Here is a 19,769-nt window from a genome sequence, read left to right on the forward strand (position 1 = left end):
TTTCCCTCACTGCTTTTAATATTCTTTCTTTGTTTTGTGCATTTGGTGTTTTGATTATTATGTGACAGGAGGAATTTCTTTTCTGGTCCAAACTATTTGGAGTTCTGTAGGCTTCTTGTATGTTCATGGGCATCTCTTTCTTTAGGGTAGGGAAGTTTTCTTCTATAAATTTGTTGAAGATATTTACTGGTCCTTTAAGTTGGGAGTCTTCACTCTCTTCTACACCTATTATCTTTTGGTTTGGTCTTCTCATTGTTTCCTGGATTTCCTGGATGTTTTTGGTTAGGATCTTTTTGCATTTTGCATTTTCTTTAACTGTTGTGTCAATGTTTTCTATGGTATCTTCTGCACCTGAGATTCTCTCTTCTATCTCTTGTATTCTTTTGGTGATGCTTGCATCTATGACTCCTGACTTCTTCCCTAGGTTTTCTATCTCCAGAGTTGTCTCTCTTTGTGATTTCTTAATTGTTTTTACTTCCATTTTTAGATCCTGAATGGTTTTGTTCAATTCCTTCACCTGTTTGGTTGTGCTTTCCTGTAATTCTTTAAGGGATTATTTTTGTTTCCTCTTTAAGGGCTTCTACTTGTTTACCTGTGTTCTCCTGTATTTCTTTAAGGCAGTTATTTATGTCCTTCTGAAATTCCTCTATTACCATCATGAGATATGATTTTAGATCCAAATCTTGCTTTTCTGGTGTGTTGGGGTATCCAGAACTTGCTGTGGTGGGAGAACTGTCTTCTGATGATGCCTACTAGTCTTGGTTTCTGTTGGTAAGATTCTTGCGTTTGCCTTCCACCATCTGTTAATCTCTGGTGTTAGATGTGCTTACTGTCTCTGGATGGAGCTTGTTCCTCCTTCCGGTCTGTAAGCCTGTGTCAGCACTTCTGGGAGATCAGCTTTCCCCTGGTAAGACCAGTGCACAAAGGGCTGTGGATCAGCTGTCCCTCCTGGGTGCAGATGGATGAATGAAGGACCCTGTCCCAGTTGCTCTGCAGCTTCTGAGGCCTGTGCCTCTTGGCTGATACTGTCTTAGAAAGTCACCAGAGAGAAAATGGAGATCTTGCCTGAGTCCTGGGGTCAGAGCACTCCCTGGAGACAAGCTCTCTGCTTTCGGGAAAGGTGCACAGAGGGTTGTGAAACAGGAGCATCTCCTGGCTGTAGATGGAGGTTGAAAGGACCCTGTCCCAGCTGCTCTGCAGCTTCTGTGGCCTGTCTGCAGTCTACTTTTGACCAGTATCTTACTGTGTGGTTGCTGGGAGTTGAACTCTCAACCTCTGGAAGAGTAGCCAGTGCTCTTAACCACTGAGCCATTCCTCCAGCCCCCTCAACTTTAACTCTTAGCACAGTCACAATTTTACTGTCTGTCCTGGCTGGTTTGGTGTGTCAACTTGACACAGGCTGGAGTTATCACAGAGAAGGGAGCTTCAGTTGGGGAAGTGCTTCCATGAGATCCAGCTTTGAGGCATTTTCTCAGTTAGTGATCAAGGGGGGAGGGCCCCTTGTGGGTGGTGCCATCCCTGGGCTGGAAGTCTTCGGTTCTATAAGAGAGCAGGCTGAGCAAGCCAGGGGAAGCAAGCCAGTAAAGGAACATCCCTCCATGACCTGTGCATCAGCTCCTGCTTCCTGACCTGCTTGTGTTCCAGTCCTGACTTCCACTGGTGATCAACAGCAATATGGAAGTGTAAACTAAATAAACCCTTTCCTCCCAAACTTGCTTCTTGGTCATGTTTGTGCAGGGATAGAAACCCTGACTAAGACACTGTCTCTCCCCATGTTCCTACTCAATTTGCACATGACATGCAGGATCTGAAGTGGGTAGTAAGGATCTTGTTCTCTAGTCATCTGGGGTCTGTGCTCTGACCACTGGTTGGTGTTTCTAATCAAAAGAGTGCAGGCAAAGAGGTAAATGGCCTCTGGTATTATACCTTACCCCACTGATCTCCTAGGCTGGCTTGATCTCCTATGCTGGCTCTAGGAGACTTTAAAAAGTGAATCCTTTGTTTTTAATCTTTTTTCTTGTTGAGCAATCAAATACTAGGATCATGATATTTGAAAGATACTACATATCCAGAAAAACTAAGAAATAAGCATGTATTCCTGGAGAAAAGCACAAGATCTGGAAAGAGCTAAAAGCAGTGGTTCTCACCCTTCCTAATGCTGTGACCCTTTAATACAGTTCCTCATGGTGTGGTAACCTCTAGCCATATAATTATTTTTATTGCTACTTCACAACTGTATTTTTGCTATTGTTATACATCATAATGTAAATATCTGACAGGCAGATGGTCTTCGGTGACCCCTGTGAAAGAGTGTTTTGACCCCAAGGGGGTCACCATGCTCAGGACGACGACCACTACCTTAGAGGATCTACTTGTGTTGACCAAGGGCACAAAGGCAGTCACAAGTTTTAAAACTCAGCAAACCCCGGGGAAGGAGGGAAGTCAGTTTCCAGAGTCATTACAGTATTAGATTTGGATGCCTAGTTTAAAACAAAACAGCAACAACAACTTCTTTTGAGATTTATTTAGTGTGTATGAGTGTTTGGACTACATGTATGTACATGTACCATTTGCATGTCAGTGTCCACAGAGTTCAAAAGAAGGCATTGAATCCATTGGAACTGGAGCTATGGATGGTTGTGAGCTGCCGTGTGGGTGCTGGCAACCAAACCCGGGTCCTCTGCGAGAGCAGAAAGTGCTCTTAAGCATCGAGACATTGCTTTATCCCGTGTGCTTAGTTTTCAACAAGAAAACCACAAGATATATGGTGAAATAATGCAACGTGGCTCACTCAAAAGGAAAAAATAAATTAATTGTCCCTGAAAAGGGTCTGATGACAGGCCTTCTAGACAGATCTAGTAGACAAAAACTTCAATAAAGTGCACAAAGAACCAAAGGGAACACTGGGAACAGTGAAGAACATTAAGTACGGGGAGAAGAGAAACAGCGGCAAAGAGACGGAATTCCTAATAGAAGCCAAAAATAAATTCGTAACTGAAAAACAGCACTTAGAAAGGAACATTTTCCTAGAAGGTTTCGGGGACACAGTTGATCAGGGAGAAGAAAGAATTTGAAAATAAGAAAAGAGAAATGATCAATTTGGAAAAATCAGGCAGTTAAAATGATTGAAGGGGTTAGGAGAAATGTCTCAATTGGGGAAGGTCTGCCTTGCAAGCGTGGACAACAGAGTTAGTCAAACATAAATGCTGGGCACTGTTGCATTCACTTTTTCACCCAGTGCTGACGAGGTGTCTGAGGCTTGCTGGTCAGCCAGACTACCCCAGCTGGAGACCCAGGCCTGTGCCAAACCCTATCTCAAACAAACAAACAAACAAACAAACAAAGAACAAAAACCAAACCAAATAAAAACAACAAGAAGGCTGGCTATCCTCTTAGCAACCCCCCCCCCCACACACACACACACACACAGGAATGTCAATGTACAAAGAAGAAAGAAAATGAAACCGTGCTTAAGGGACCTGTGGAAGTGCATCAAGCCAACTGCATTGGCAATGTGCTTTAGCAAAACACCTGATTCTAAATACAGTCAAGTTGACGATGGAGATTAATCAGCCAGTCAATGAATATATGCATTGTGGGAGGGGACATTGGATTAAAAGAAAAGAGAGGAGAGGATTAACAATGGTAATGCCTGAAAAAAAATTCGCCAATTTAATGAAAGTCATAGTTATAAGTACCCAAGAAGTACAACAAACCACAAGCGAGATGAATTCTAAAGACTAAACTCAGACAAAATCAAACTTCTAAAAGAAAAGAATCTTGAAAGCACTTGGAGGGGAGGGGACACAGGCAAGGGACTCCCCAGAGGGACCACCTGTGGTTTTCATAGAACCTTTCATGGGCAGAAGACAGTATGTTCAAAGTGTCTTATAAATAGCCAACTAAATAAACAAGGAAACGTCAGCCAAGAATCTAATGTCCTTTAAAAGTAAGAGAGAAGGGAAGGAATTCCTAGCTAAAAGAATTTGTTATGTTCATCTTGTAAGAATGCTGAAGGGAAGTCTTCAGAGTGAATTAAGGGACCTTAAGCAGAAGCTCAAAACTGAAGAAATAAAGAGGTAATAGAGGTAATGTAGGCTCTGCAGGCAATGATGAAAGTTAGTATTTATACCACTTTAGCTTGCAAGATTTTTTTTTCCCCTACATTATTTAAGAGAATGATTAGTTTCTGTTTGTGGGTGCCAAGTTTCTATAAAAACATAATTCTCTGATATCAAAAAGAAAAAGGTGCGTGGCGGTATGACTTGACTCTCAGAACCTAGGAGGCAGAAGCAGGTAGAACTCTGTGAGTTTGAAGCCAGCCTTGATTACCTAGGGAATACACATTGCAATCTTGTCACAACAAACAAGAAATAGAGGCGGGACACGGAGCCAACAAGATGGCTTACTGGGTAAAGGACTTTCAGCCAAGCTTGATGACCTGTGTTCGGTCTCTAGAACCCACAACTACAAAAATAAATAAATAAATAAATGTAAAAATAAAGTCTGGAAAACAGCTATTAAAAGAACAGAAGTCTTTGTACATTACAGAAGAGGCTATAAATTCAAATTAGAGTGTTATGACTTTAGCATGTTGAATGTAATTCTTATGGTAATCACAAAGATCATAGCTATAAAATGTATATAAAAGAAAGTAAGAAAGGAACTTAAATATTCCATTATAAAATTCAACAAAAGGCAAATTAAAAAGACAATACAGGAAATAAATAAAAAAACAAAGATGAATTGCAAATGAATAGTAAAATGTAGACGGTCCCTCAGCGATTAATTTACATGTGAATAGAGCAAATGCTTCAACCTAGAAACATTTAGAGTAGACAAGACATGATCCAGCCAGATGATACCTATAAGGGACTCATCTTAGACCTAAATAAACAAATAGGTTTGAAAATCAAGGGACAGAAAAGAATGTATTGTGAAAAAGTCATTAAAAAAGAGCAAGAGTTGTCATACAAATTTTGCATGAAATTGACTTGAAATCCAAAAGTTTTCAAGATACCAGGAAGGATATTATACATATTAGATACTTCAAAACATGGGGGGGGGGATTTAAAAGGACAAATAAACCAATAAAGCTGAAAGCACAACCTACCAAGGCCTATAAAATGCAGCAAAGGCAGAGGTAACAAGAAATTTATAGCTATAAAGGTTTATGTTAAAATAAAACAAAAAAGAAGCCAGATGTGCTGCGTGCGTCACACTTGCAATCCCAGAAGGAGGATGCAGAGGTGGGAGGATCCACTTCAGGTTCAAGGCCAATTTGGTCTTCATACAAAGTTCTAGTCAAGTTTACATAGCAAGCTCTTGTCGTAGAATGCCCCTAAATGAAAAAGAAATCAAATCAACAATCTAATTTGGGAACTCATCTGAAGCAGGACAAATCCTTGCTACTAATTTGCTTTAGCCAGGTTATTTTTAATCACAGCAAGAGAAAAGTGTATAAGACAAAGGGTTAATTTTGATTGTTAACTTGGATGCATTTAGAATGACTTAGAGATAGTCAAACTTCTGGGTACATGTTTGAGGGTATTTGTCGATGGTTCCACTAGGGCTAAAGACCCACCCTGAATGTGGGAAGTACCATCTACCCAAGCCGAGGATTCAGATAATAAAAGGTGACAAAAGGAGAAGGCCAGCTCAGTACATGTGAGCTTCCTTGCACAAGCTGTGCAGATGAAGGTCATCTGCTTCCTGGCCACCATGACGCGAGCTTATCATCTATGCTCCGTCCTCAAAGGTATGTCTTGATACCTCTAAACCAAAACAAACCCTTCCTTCCTTAATTTGTTTCTGTTAGGCATTTGTTTATCACAGAAGAAAATACAGCAACAAATTAAAAGTAGGAATGACTTGAGTAGACATTTTCCCAAAGATGATATGTTAATGGTCAGTAAGCACTTGAAAAGTGTTTTTAAATATCATAAGTCATGAAAGAAATACACATCAAAATAACAATGACATATCACTTTACACATTAGGACTACCTCCCCCCCCCATTTGGTGGAGACATGGAAAAATGGGTCTGTTTCTTGAACAATATTAGTAGATAAAAATGTAAAATTGTACAGCTGGCATAGAAAATATCACCGTGGTCTCTCAAAAATGTAAAAACAGAGCTAGTATATTTTGCTTCTGAGCATCTACCCCAGGAGTTGAAAGTTCAGATCTCAAGGAACCCACTGCACATGGATGGATGAGTAAATAAAATATCATACATATACAGACACACATGCACACAAAACACAGACACACATGCACACAACATACACACACTGAAATGTTAAGCCTTAAAAAGGAAGATAATTCTAACATATGCTACAAAATGGCTAGACCTTGAGGATATTATACTAAGTGGAATAATCTAGTCATAATAGTAGAAATGCTGTGTGGCTGTGGAATAGACAAGATTGTAGAGACAGTGACTGAGACTAAGAGAAGAGATAATACAAAGTTAATGTTTAATGGTTACACACTTTCAGTTTCACAGAATGAAAAAGCCATACACCCAGCTACTGGGGAGGCTGAGGCAGGAGGATCCCAAATTAGTGGTCCACATGGGGTCATGGGTTAAACAGAATGAGTTCAAGCTGAGTCTGGATCACTGAGGGTGTCTCTCAAAAGAAAAGGGCAAAATAAGGCTGCCAAGAAGGTTTGTCAAGTAAAGATGGTGTTTGATCCCTGGGGTCCACAGGATGGAAGAGAACTGACTCTTGCAAGCTGTCCTGTGTCTCCCAAAGGAGTGTCATTGGCATGTGCACATGCACACAGTCTAAATAAATGCAATTTAGAAGAAAAAAGAGAGATGGAGATAGCTCAGTGGTAGAACGCTGGCTCAAAGTGAGCAAGGACCTAGGTTTCACTCTCAGGACTGGACAGGAAACAGCAATAGAGGCAGATGGTGTGCTTGCTCTTGCACAACATGATAAATGCATTTAATATCACTGAGCTATATATTAAAACAGTTAATATGGTAAATGTATGGAAAAATTGGAAAAAATGAAAAAAAATAATAAAAAATACAAACCATAATATGGCCACAACAAAACCAAAGAGACAAAACTCTAACTAGGGTCTGTAAGGCTGTGCAGATAGCTTTAAAATATCAACTGTTTTGTTTTTGTTTTTGTTTTTGTTTTTTTGTTCATTTGTTTTCTTTTTTCATGTGTGTGGTGTATGTGTATGCATTTTGTGTGTGGCGTATGTGCACATTTACATATGTGGGTGCATGCACCCATGCTTACATGTCTACGGAAATCAGGGGGTGGTGTCAGGTGTTCCTCCGTCTTATTGTCTTGAGACTGGGTCTCTCATTGAACCTGGAGCTAGACTGGCATCCAGAAAGCTCCAGCAGTCTTTAAACACTTTCTCCCCTGGCTGCAGAGCTATGTGCCTGGCCACTCCCAGCTTTTTACTGGGAACTAGAATGCTCATGCTGGCACAGCAAGCTCTCTTACCCACTGAACCATTTCCCAGGACTCTCTATTCAAGTTTTAATCCTGTGATAAGCTGCTCAAAATAAACAGCAAAACTTCTTGGTATTACCATTGGGGTTGAGATTGGCTAGTACCTTCTAAACATGTCTCCTGTCCAGAAGGGATGCTGTGGCTGTGAAATAACACAAACTGTCTGAACACTGCATGTTGGCAAGTGATATCAAAGCCGAGGGCAAGAGGAACAGGAATGGAGAGAAACGTGAGAACAGGACCAGGGAAATGGGGGAGCGGGCAAGAAGAGAGGGAGGGGGAGGGACATCAACCAAAACAATGTAGATATGCAAATACCATAGGGTAATTTGTTTCTTTGTAGATTGACTTTAAAATGCATGTTGAGCATGCTTGCTGTGCAGCTTACTTGGAGTGGAGAGCACAGTAGATATCTAACCAAGGCTACTGGTTACCAGCCATGTGCCCTAGAAAGGTCATTCCCTTTGGGCCTTAGTTTCCCTTTCTGTAGGTGGCAACATAAACTACTACATATAGGCTTAACAGGAGGCACAAGGTCAGTACCTCGATGGTGGCCTACGCTTGCTGCCACTCTGAAGGAGTTATTCATTTGTACACCTGACACACGAATTTTCAATCTTAGCCTTTTCTGTTAGACTGGAGAGCAATAGCCATGGATTCCTGCTGCTATAATCAAACAGAACTTCCCACGTGGTCAGAGTGGCACAATTAGGAGAAGAAATATTCCCTCTTGACAAATAAGCTTTAACCTCAAGCAAACCCACATGTAGTTTTCTGCAGCAGCAGCAGCAGCAGCGGCAGCAGCATGGAACGTCATTTTCTAATATACTGACCATCTTGGCAGGATGGAGGGTCTGCTCCCATGATTTGACAACACAAGCACGTGGCGTATGCTCTGACTTACTTGAACTAGCCATGATGTCATTCTTGGTCTCCACAGTCCTGCTCTGCTGCAGGGCACCCACAGCGTTTGTAACAGTTGGTTATTTTTTGGGGCTTGCCTGAGCCTTACCCTACAGATAGAAAGAGAAACAACATTGTAACCCTGGGTTAGAGTCATCATGTAGACCCTTTCACCCAGAGCAAGGAGACACATACTCTGCACTTCAGTTAGCAGAGACCCTGGTGTTCTGCTGGAGCTCAAAGGCACAGTTTGGTTTTGAAGCATTCAGTCTATGAGCAAGCCCTTGTGGCTGGTGGTGGTCTGGCTATTTGTACTGGCTGGTTTTGTGTGCCAACTTGACACAAACTGGAGTTATCACAGAGAAGGGAGCTTCAATTGGGGAAATAGCTCCATGAGATCCAGCTGTGGGGTATTTTCTCAATTAGTGATCAAGGGGTAGGGCCCCTTGTGGGTGGTGCTATCCCTGGGCTGGAAGTCTTGGGTTCTACAAGAGAGCAAGCTGAGCAAGCCAGGGGAAGCAAGCCAGTAAGGAACATCCCTCCATGGCCCCTGCATCAGCTCCTGCTTCCAGACCTGCTTGAGTTCTAGTCCTGACTTCCTTTGGTGATCAACAGCAATGTGGAAGTAAGCTGAATAAACCCTTTCCTCCCCAACTTGCTTCTTGGTCATGATGTTTGTGCAGGACTAGAAACCCTGACTAAGACACTATTCTATAAAATCAGTTATGGGAGGACAGAATAAATCATTTAATGTCAGTAGGGATATGGCTATGGAATATTTTTATTTTTCTTTACACTTGAAGATGGCTTTGTTTTCTAAAGAGAAGAGAAGAAAAACAGATTGACAGGCAGCATATGTTTTAGGCATAGAATTCCAATATCCCCAGACCCTCGCTAGTCCCATAGAGCAGCTGCAGACTGCACAGATGGAAACAAGACAAAGACAAAAGCCTGAGGAGCCCTTCTTAGCCTGCTGTAGCTCTCCCTCCAGGCCTGTGGGAAATACAGCACAAAGACAATTTGATATTGGAGTAAACCCCTCACCATGTAGAGGATTATTGCGATAAGACAAGCAGGCAGATCGTCTGTCCTCAGCTAAAAGATCATTTTTTTGGTTGTTATTATTTTGTGTGTGGAGGGCATATGTGTACATGTTCAAGTTGGTGTTGGTGTCTGCCTGAGCATGTGGAGGTCAGAGGAAGATGTGCGCTATCTTTTTTTTATTGTCATCCACCTTACTTTTTGAGGCCGGGTCTTTCACTGAACTGGAAACTTGCCATTTTGGCTATCTGGCTATCTTTGTTCCCAGTGCTGGGATTATAGACATGTGTGGCTATAAGTGCTTTTTATGTGCTGGTGACTTGAATTCAGGTCCCTTCCTTTCACAGCCAATGTTCCCATTGAGTCAGCTCTCTAGCCCCAAGTGGCTTATTTTTAGAGGCCCATATTGGTCTCCTCTGGTTAAGGGCATGACAGTTTTAAAGTTGATTCTGTTTGAAATAGAAACACATTCTAGCCCGGCCACCAGCAGTCCTGCTAGCCCCAAACAAACCCTCCCTTCTTGTTCCATTTCTGAACAAGCTTCACTATTAGGCAATGTCCCAGAGTGGTGGCATTGGCACTTGGGGAGCAAACACAGCCATTCAGACAGCGAGCAATGGAATTCAGGGAGCAAGCAATCTCTGCTCTCTGCTCCCAGTCACCACTAAGCTCTGGAAAACAGAGAGAGGAATGGGGCCAAGTGACTGGTTACAGGCAGGATAGCCAGCTGGCCTTTTTCACAAATAAAAACCACTCTGTTTGCTGGTTCCCTTCACCCTCTTTGGCCCCTAATACTAATACTGGCAAGCTCCGTGGAGTGGATAGGACCATCTGTGATACTAACAGTTGCTGGTACTGCTGTTCCGGGTGGAAGAAGAGCTGAAGATTCAGACTTCTTCTCCACACTTAGGTTGGATTCAAGCCTAAAGCTGCCATAGTCCTTCAAGATTGTGATTTTCAAGACCAGCAAAAGGAAAGGGCTTTTGGAAAGGGAAAGGACAGCCAAGGAACCTTCTGGGCCAGCCCCTTACTCCCAACAACTCTAGTTTCGGAGGATTAATGTTATTTACAGGTGAAAGTAAATCTCAAACCTTGCCTACAAATAACCAACCATACAATGACAATGGGAAATGGAGCCCTTGCCAACCACTGAGTCCCAGATGTCTTCGACTTTACTTCCCCAAACTATCTCAGCTTGGAAGACTGTCTGTAACCTGCCTCCATCACCTGCCCGCCACACAGGCATCCTCCTTCAGGTTTAGAATGCTTCTAATCCAAAGCCGAGTTATCTGAAACCCTCCAAAATCAGAAGCATTTTGATCACCAGCAGGTCACAAGGTTAAAATTTTCTGCGAGTGGCCTCACGTGATGTATTGCAGTTGAAACACAGGTGCATGGAAAGCTTTGTATAAATTACCTTCAGGCTATATGTTTTAAGTGTACATAAGTACGTGTGTGTGTGTGTGTGTGTGTGTGTGTGTGTGTGTGTGTGTGTATCTGAAATATTTCTCGTCCAAATCATTTTAGATATGGAATTTTTCAGCCTGTACTATTATCTCCGTAGACTCTAATGTTCAGTTTTCTTTTAGTACCAATCATTTTCTCAGCTTCATTAATTATTCCTCATTCCCTTCTCCCCTCCCTCTAGGAGCCCTTATTAGTCTGCCACTGTGTGTTCTTTCTGGTCTCCCTTCATTGACCTTCAATAGTGCCTGCAAAAAGTCCACTGCACGACACTCTGTTTACAGGGTAGAATTCATGTCTACCCTGCCTATGATAACACATGAAGCTACTAATAAAACAAAATGCAACTGACAAGCCCAATACTGCTAGGCACGGTGGCATGGTACTTGGGAAGCAGAGGCAGGCAGATTTCTGAGTTTGAAGACAGTCCGCCTGGTTTACAGAGGAAGTTTCAAGACCGCTAGAGCTACACAGAGAGACACTGTCACATTTAAAAAAAAAAAAAAAAGGCAGAAGCCGTGGGAAATGGGTAGAAAGAAGGTGAGGAACACAGCTGCCTGGCTTCCCAGAAACTTTCCTGTTCCTGCTCCCAGGCTCTCAGGCTTAGCTGTTCCCAGATTTCTGAGCATCTGTGTGATCCGTTCCTTTCATTCCCCAATCTTAACTGACTTGAACCATAACCCCTCTACATCTGTTGCCTTTGTTGCTCCATCTTGTCAATCCCCATCAGAGACTGTGTTTCTGGTTAATGCCTGCAGCCATAAACTAGACACGTTGTATATCTCATCCCTCCGCCTCGCCTCTACACATCAGAACTCAACCCGCCAGGCATCTTCTTGGCAACATTGTTCCCACCCAGACCAGTCCCACTGAGTCATCGTAAGTCTTTGCTGGGTGGGTTAGGCTGATAAACACCACTGGATAAGCCCCGTATTAGCATAATGCCACAGAGACATTCTTTAGATACTGAAGCCTTCATTCTGAGAGGCTTCAAACACTTAAAAAAAATTTTTTTTTTCTCTAACACCCAAAGGTGCTTCAAGCCAGAAGTAGACAACTCCCATGGAGATGAGTAATAGTGATCAGCCTCATGCTTCTAAGGACTGACGTTGAGCTCCCTGGCAGATCCAACCTATTTGCCCCAGGCACGCAAAGGACACAAAGCCCAAAGCAGGAGAAGAGATATTTACCTGAGCTCTGGATACCAGTCTGGCTGCTATTTGGGTTGGATCAAAGACACGTCGAGAGGTCTGATTTTTGCAGAAATTAATATGTCGCTGGGCAGCGGTTTCGTTAAACCTCCTCATACAGTAAGGGCATTGAATATAATCTGGATGTGAACAGACCAACAAACCGTGATTAACACTGCAAAAACAACTGTGCAATGAAACTATCTGAAATGGATTAATAGGCTGTAAACTACTGTAACACTGAAGAACAAGTCCAGACTGTGGTCCGAGGTGGCCTAATACAAAAGGAGAAACCTAAATAAAGACACGGCAGGGGAGGAAGCACTCTCTAGGTATTTATTTCAATTAAGAAAGTCCCTTTAAAATGTCTGCATAATATCTTTTTTTGATAATAGATTAATTATGCTTAGGAACTTCAGAATTACAGCTGTGTGTAGAAGCTGCCATCACAGCAGACTAGCTTTAACGGTAAGAATGTTTGTGGATGACCCTCAAGAAGCCCAGGGATGGTACTAGTTGAGGCTGAAGGTTGTTCAAAGTTACAGAGTTACAGAGAGTTATTATTTTGTTTCAAAATGTGGGTTTGGGGGGGTGAGGTTGGGCTCCAATATCATAGTCAATAGCAAAAAGAATGTATTTTTTGCAGTGGCTAGGGTTTTTTTGTTTTTGTTTTTTTGTTTTTCTTCACTTACATGAAGAGGCAGATGCCATACTCAGGAAGGAAAAATGTATAAAGAGAGTAGGAGAAGAGCTGAGAGGGGGTTAAAAGTTAAAGAGCAAACAGGGAAGGCTGGTGGGAAAGTAGCTTTAGAAATCGCTTCAGTTTCCCAGGCCGCTTCTAGTGATTCTAGCTCATCTGTGGTTCTGTATAGCACCTTGTCAAATTTTCTTTCATGTTTTATTATCAGATATAGCTGGCTAGTGAAAGACATGGGAATCGAGAAAGAGCTAAGGTCATCTTGTAACATGGAGATTCTCATAAGCAAAGTTGGGCCTCTGCCTATCTTCTCTAAGCACACAGGGATTAGGGTCAGCTTTGTTCTTAACTTAGACATCTTTAGGGGATGTGAGTGATGTCAAGAATTTCTTCCCAGAAAGGGTCTGAGCTGCATCACCCTTACACTTTAGGATGGAAGTTTACATTATCGAATAGTCAAAATTCCTACGCATACAGCCATGTCTTGAGAGAGAAGTTCTTTTATTTTTTGAAGCCCTATTTTAAGCCCTATTGTTAAGCAGTTTGCAGAGTTTTCTATTTGAACAAATTTCCTCATAAACGTATACTCCTCAAATGTAAACATTATAAACATTTAGACATGATCTAGTGGTCACTGATTTTTTTTCCCATTCTAGAAACCAGTACTAATCATTTATTCCATGCCCACTATAGGCCGCACATTGATTTTTACATGAGGATGCAATGTGTCTGTAGTCAAGGAATGTATATTTGACTTCAGAAACAAAATGAAAATTTCACAGTGATAAATGGCTTTAAAAAAAAAAAAAAAACCAAGCACTGAACAGCATTAAGAAATAATGATGAGCTTAGTACTAGGACCTGTCTGACTGGTTTTGAGCCCAAGTTCTTCACTGAACTTGGACGGGTTGCTCAACTTACATAGGCCCCCCATTTCCTCAGCACGGCCATATCGCCCATTTCATCAGAGTGTTATGAAAGTTCATAGATCATCCACATAAGGGTTTGGCACCATGGGAAGGGTGGGACATAGGAGAATGTTATAAATGCTGGCTCTTGCTGTATGGAAACAGGTCCAGCAAGCATATGTTTCCAACTCTAAACAAGAGAGCAACTGCTTAGAAACTAGAATGAGCCAAGACAATTCAGAACTCACTGTGCTAGAGAAAAACTATCTAGAAATCGACATTCAGCATGGGTAGCTGTTTCTTGCTTTTTCCAGGTAGGAAATGGAGTCTTAGAGCAGACGCACTGATCCTATAAAACCTACTCAGGTCAGTTGAAGACAATGATTTAGCGTTGGAGCTGAATTCCATTAGTCCCTCTATTCATTTCTGCCCTTCTGTGTGCTTCTAATTGCATACCACCACGGAGGCAACAAGGTTTGAATATATTTTCCTGCCAACCAGTCTCTGAGATAATGAGGCAAACATACTTTCCAATTAGGAAAGCACTAGATGCCCTGAGACCCCAAGGAGGAACAAGAAGCCAGGGTATGGGAGTGGGAGAAGATCCTGTGGCTGAGTAGTTGGGGTTGCTGTTATAATTTACATCGAATCATCTGAACATGGTGTGTCATACTTTATCCTAGTCTCAAACTGAATAACCCTCCTTTATTAATTGTGAGCTCACAAAACGTACTGTGTCCTATTTATTTCTATTGAAAATCATTTCGAAGCCTAGAGTACCAATTATTGCCCCACTGATGGTGAGTTCAAAAATTGAACCACAGAAGGATTCTGATAGGAAAGATGGTAGCCAGATCTCCTGTAAGGTAGAAGAATAAAAAGTCTTTTCAGCGCAAAAATGACTCTGAGATCCTTATGCAGCCTATGAGATGCTGGCCACCACCTTCAGTATCACAGAATGGTCCCAATCCTAAGTATTGTTATCACTTCTACAAAACCTTGCAATGATATGGAGATGTGAATCTTTAGCAGACGTGGTTAAGCCAGCAAGAACTAGAATAAATCTATACAGGTCATGAAGACTTAGTCCTAGAAATGGGGACTCATCCTGATTTTCTTAAAAGGAAATGGCTTGCAAACTCATGCTTATTAGGTCCTATTCTATTATAAAACTTTCCTCGTATACGCATATAAATTCTCTAGTACATGAGCCTACGAATTCAGGTTCTTATAAAGAACATAATCAAATTGCAAAGAAAATATGCTACTGTGAAGTATTGTTTAGTTACAATTGTCAGTAAGTAATTTAATTTAAAAAATTTGTATTTTAGCATAAAAACCAAAAGGAAGAAAATTAATAGAGTGTGTGATGAGTCCTGTGGGGGAATTTTTTTTTTTTAGGGTAATAATAATCCTGTAATTTTAGAGCCCACTGGGTAAGGGAAGAAAACCACGAAGCACACCTGACGTGGTTTTACTTCATTTCAATAACTGTAAGGTGGTCATCAGCGCACAGCTTCTGTGGTTAAAATGAAGCTGTTTCTCATAAGAGATATGTTTTGTTCTGTGGTGATGACTCACAGCAAAACAATTACCTAGCAAGTACAATGAACTGAGTTTGATGCCCCAAACCCACATAACAAGTATTGTGTGAGGTGGCTTGTGTTAGTAACCCCAACACTGCCCATGGGTGTGCAGAAAGGATCCCGGGGGCTCACTGGCTGCAGGTCTAATCTCATCAGTGAGCTGCTGGCCAATGAAAGACTATCTTAGAAGAGATGGATGGTGTTCCCCAGAGCAACAGAGAAGTAGATCCTCTGGCTTGCATACCCACGTGCATGTCTATAAGTACACCAACACAAACATATGCACATACAAGGTATGTTTTCTCTGATACGTTGTTACTAACCTGGTAGACATAAATCTTTGCATTAAACATATTAAGAAGATACATTATTTTAAGCTACATTTTCATTAATATGCAGCAAAATAAAGCAGTTATTAAGATTATTTTCTGGCATAGCAGATGGTTTAAGTTCTCCGAGGTATTTACTATGTGCTTACACTGTGGCTCGTTTTTAGACTTTTGAAGTGAACTCTTTGGGAGATAAATTTACATAATAAAATGCATTTGCTTTAAGTTGGCAGTTCTGTGCATCTTGACAAATGCATGCATTTGCGTAACCACCCCAATTAAAATGAAGAACATTTACCCCCGATTTTTTTTCTCATGCCACATTTCAGACACAGTTCTCCAAATGCAGCCCCAGTAAAATATCAGGGATCTGTTTTCCTGTTGCCATAGACAAGCCTTACTTGTTCTGTAATTTCTGTGGTAAAGACTCCATCTTGCTTGAGTCCAGTGGTTCTGTTGAATAAATTTATTTGTACTTACTTCACAGCTTGTTTTCCTCCATGCCCGTTGATGGGTGTTTTCAGCTGTTCCCCCCATTTATCTTACAAAAGTAAATTTGACTATCAGACTATTTTATGGGTATTTTAATCCTTTGCATAAATGTCTGGAAGTAGGATTGGCGTTTAGGTTCACCTGTGCTTAAGGAAACAGAACACAGGACTGCCTTATCTTTTCATTAGCAGTATATGTGATGTCTAGGCACTACACATTCCAACCGAAGGTCATGTTGTCAGGGTTCAATTTTAGTCATACATGTGTGTGTGTTGTGCTGTCAACATGACACAAACTAGGAACATCTGAGAAGTCGAACCTTCAAATGAGAAAATGCCTCTATCAGATTGCTCGGTGAACAAGGCCGTAGGTCTTTTTTTTTAAATTCATGATTGATGTCGGGGGACTCTGCTCACTATGGGCGATGCCACTTCTATACAGGTGGTCCTGGGTTGTATAAAAAAAACACACCAAGCAACTAAACAAACAAACAAACAAACAAAAAACAACCTGAGTCATTCATGGGGATTAGCATTCTTCTGTGGTTCTGATTCAGTTACTGCCTCCGTTCCTGTCTTGAGTTCCTGTCCTGACTTCATTCAACAATGATGGACCGTAATTGGTATGTGTAAGTCCAATAAACCCCTTCCTCCTTAAGCTAGTCCTGGTCAGTAGGTTTTTTTTTTTTTTTTTTTTTTTTTTTTTTTTGTAGCACTAGAATATAAAATAGAACAGAAAAATCATAGAAAAGGCTGGGCTATTGCTCTGACAGACCTAATGGTGGTATTTGGGGAGGGACTGTAGAAATGTTTGGAACTTTGAGCTGGAAAATCCATTGAGTGTTCAAAGCTTAATGAGCTGTTCTACGGGAACGTGGAAGATAAGGGTGTTTTGAGAAATGCAGACAACAGAGGTCTGGCTTATGAAGTTTCAGAGGGAAGCAAAGACTATCAGAGATAAAGACATGGTAGGTAGCACTTGGGAGGCAGAGGCAGGTGGATTTCTGAGTTCGAGGCCAGCCTTGTCTACAGAGTAAGTTTCAGGACAGCCAGAGTTACACAGAGAAAGCCTGTCTTGAAAAACAAAAACAAAACAAAACAAAACTATACAAGTATTTGGGGGCTGGAGAGATTGGCTCAGCAGTTAAGAGCACTGACTGCTCTCCCAAAGGCCCTGAGTTCAAATCCCAGCAACCAAATGGTGACTCACAACCATCCATAATGAGATCTGATGCCCTCTTCTGGTGTGTCTGAAGACAGCTACAGTGTACTTACATAGAATAAATAAATCTTTAAAGAAAAAAAAAAGAATCTGGGCTTTCTGGCCCTCGGGGGCTAAAGAATAAGCTATGATTAGCCAGAGACCAGAACCACTGAAGTGATACGGCTACTTTACTGGGACAATTGATACTGAGACCAACCTTATCTTCTGGGAAGTATTTTCTCAGGGTCAGCACACAGAAGCTGTGGTCCAGAGGGGACCAAGCTGTATCTTAAGCTGGTCACTGAACTTGGTAATGGGTACGAGTCTCCTACATGGAACTTATTTTGGACACTGCAGAGTTAAGGTGTCCTGGACAGAAGCCGAGGCTTGGCCCTGAGAGCCCAGGAGAGGCCCTGAGTGAAGAAGGTACAGCCTCAGTTACAGTGGAGACCACAATAGACTGAAGATGGCAGGACTCTGAGATTTCCACAAAGGACAGTGGTAGGTGTGGAGTGGAGCCTTGTCTGTCCAAACAGTGTGCTCACAGTGGAACTGCTTACACCCTTTGAGCCCAAAAGATTGTGAGCAAGTTCTAGATGTTGGGCAGTGAAGTTTTAAAGGTAGGCTTGTTTTGCTTGGACCTGATTGTGATTCTGTCCTGGTTCTTCCCTCTCGGAATGATAAAGTATGTAACTTATTTGGGATTTTATAGGAACCCATAGTTGTAAGACTTTGGATATCTTTAGAAGACTGAACGTTTTAAGTTATATACTATGCTTCATATTGCGACATAAACATGAGATCTTAGAATAAGCAACAAAGTAAAGATTATGGTTTAATTATAATGTATTTGTGTTTCACATTGACAAGAGTCAATTTTGTTCTTGATTTTGTACTTTTTTTTTTTTTTTGCCAACTTGATACAAGCTAGGGGACATCAAGGAAGAGGAGAAAAGTACTATGAAAAAATGTCTATCAGATTGGCCTGTAGGCAAATCTATGAGGGTATTTTTTTTGGTTAATGTGGTATTAATATGGGAGGGCCCAGCCCAATGTGGGTGGACCCACCCCTATGTAGTCTATGTAGTTCTGGGTTGCATTTTTAAAAAGCAAGCTGAGTGAGCCATTGGGAACAGACCAGTAAGCAGCATTTCTTTATGGCTCCTGTTTCAGCTCTTGCCTCTAGCTCCCTGCTTCAGCTCTGGCCCTGGCTTCCTTCAGTGATGAAATGTAACCTGTAAGATGTAATGATACCCCATCCTTCTCCAGTGTCCTTTCGTCATCATGTTTATCATGGCAACAGAAAGCAAACTAGAAGAATAAGTAGTGGCATCTCCTTGTGGCCTTATTTTGGACAGTGAAAACAATGTTAAGTATTTTTTCATGTGCTTGCCAGGTTGATGGCATATCTCAACACTTTTCTTGGCCTTTTATGGTGAATTATAAGTGCTCTTAATACAGTCTTAACATGAGCCCACTGAGAGGTAATGGCGTATGCTTTTGAGATAGGTTCTGACTTTGAAGCCCTGGCCTTAACTTGGAACATGCTGAGATTACACGCATGTGTCACCAAGCTTACTTAAAACTCTTTCAGCTTTATTAATCTTTGTTGACCAAGGTTTATTTACTTTCTCCAATTTTAGTAGTTACTATGTGTAGGTCAATGATCTATTTTGAATTAGTTAGTATATGAAGTATAAGAGTATATTTTTTCAAATAGATACCCAAGTTCTCCCAGCCATATTTATTGATAACACTACTGTTCCAATTAATTAGCCTGACATCTTGTCTTGGTGTGATAAAACTACTGCTATGATAAAACACCATGACCAAAAAGTAAGTTGCGTAGGAAAGGGTTTATCTGGTTTATACTTTCACATCAGTGTTCATTATCAAAGGCAATCAGGGCAAGAACTCACACAGGGCAGGAACTTGAAAGCAGGAGCTGATGTAGAGGCCATGGAGGGGTGCTGCTGACTGGCTGGCTCCTCATACCTTGCTCAGTCTGCTTTCTTATAAAACACAGAACTACCAGCTCAGGAGTGGCCCCATCACAGTGACTGACCCTCCCACACCTTTCTTTCTCTCTTCCTTTCTTTCTTTCTTCCTTCTTTCTTTCTTTCTTTCTTTTTCTTTCTTCCTCCCTCCCTCCCTCCCTCCCTCCCTCCCTCCCTCCCTTCCTTCCTTCCTTCCTTCCTTCCTTTCTTTTTTTTTCCAGACAGGGTTTCTCTGTATTAGCCTTGGCTGTCCTGGAACTCACTCTGTAGACCAGGCTGGCCTTGAACTTAGAAATCCACCTGCCTCTGCCTCCCAAATGCTGGGATTAAAGGCATGCACCACTATGCCCTGTGCCCATCAATTCTTAGCACTTGGGAGGCAGAGGCAGGTAGATTTCTGAGTTTGAGGCCAGCCTGGTCTACAGAGTGAGTTCCAGGACAGCCGGGGCTACACAGAGAAACCCTGTCTCGAAAA

The 19,769-nt window shown here is 41.7% G+C and overlaps 1 protein-coding gene across 2 annotated transcripts in view; it reads right to left on the reverse strand.

Moving 5' to 3' along the window:
- Positions 1 to 19,769, reverse strand: part of Zc2hc1b (zinc finger C2HC-type containing 1B) — a 56,225-nt gene that overhangs the window by 19,032 nt on the left and 17,424 nt on the right. The window contains exons 5-7 of one of the 2 annotated variants that reach the window (XM_031380429.1): positions 12,083 to 12,222; positions 8,389 to 8,497; positions 5,139 to 5,341 (exon numbers count right to left, since the gene is read on the reverse strand). In XM_031380429.1, coding sequence (XP_031236289.1) covers positions 8,468 to 8,497; positions 12,083 to 12,222 — 170 coding nt within the window. In that variant the 3' untranslated portion in view covers positions 5,139 to 5,341; positions 8,389 to 8,467. Of the gene's footprint in view, positions 1 to 5,138; positions 5,342 to 8,388; positions 8,498 to 12,082; positions 12,223 to 19,769 lie in introns of those variants that run through there. The other variant, XM_031380430.1, reaches the window with a different exon arrangement.

This window comes from Mastomys coucha, unplaced genomic scaffold, assembly GCF_008632895.1.
Source record: "Mastomys coucha isolate ucsf_1 unplaced genomic scaffold, UCSF_Mcou_1 pScaffold2, whole genome shotgun sequence".
NCBI lineage: Eukaryota > Metazoa > Chordata > Mammalia > Rodentia > Muridae > Mastomys > Mastomys coucha.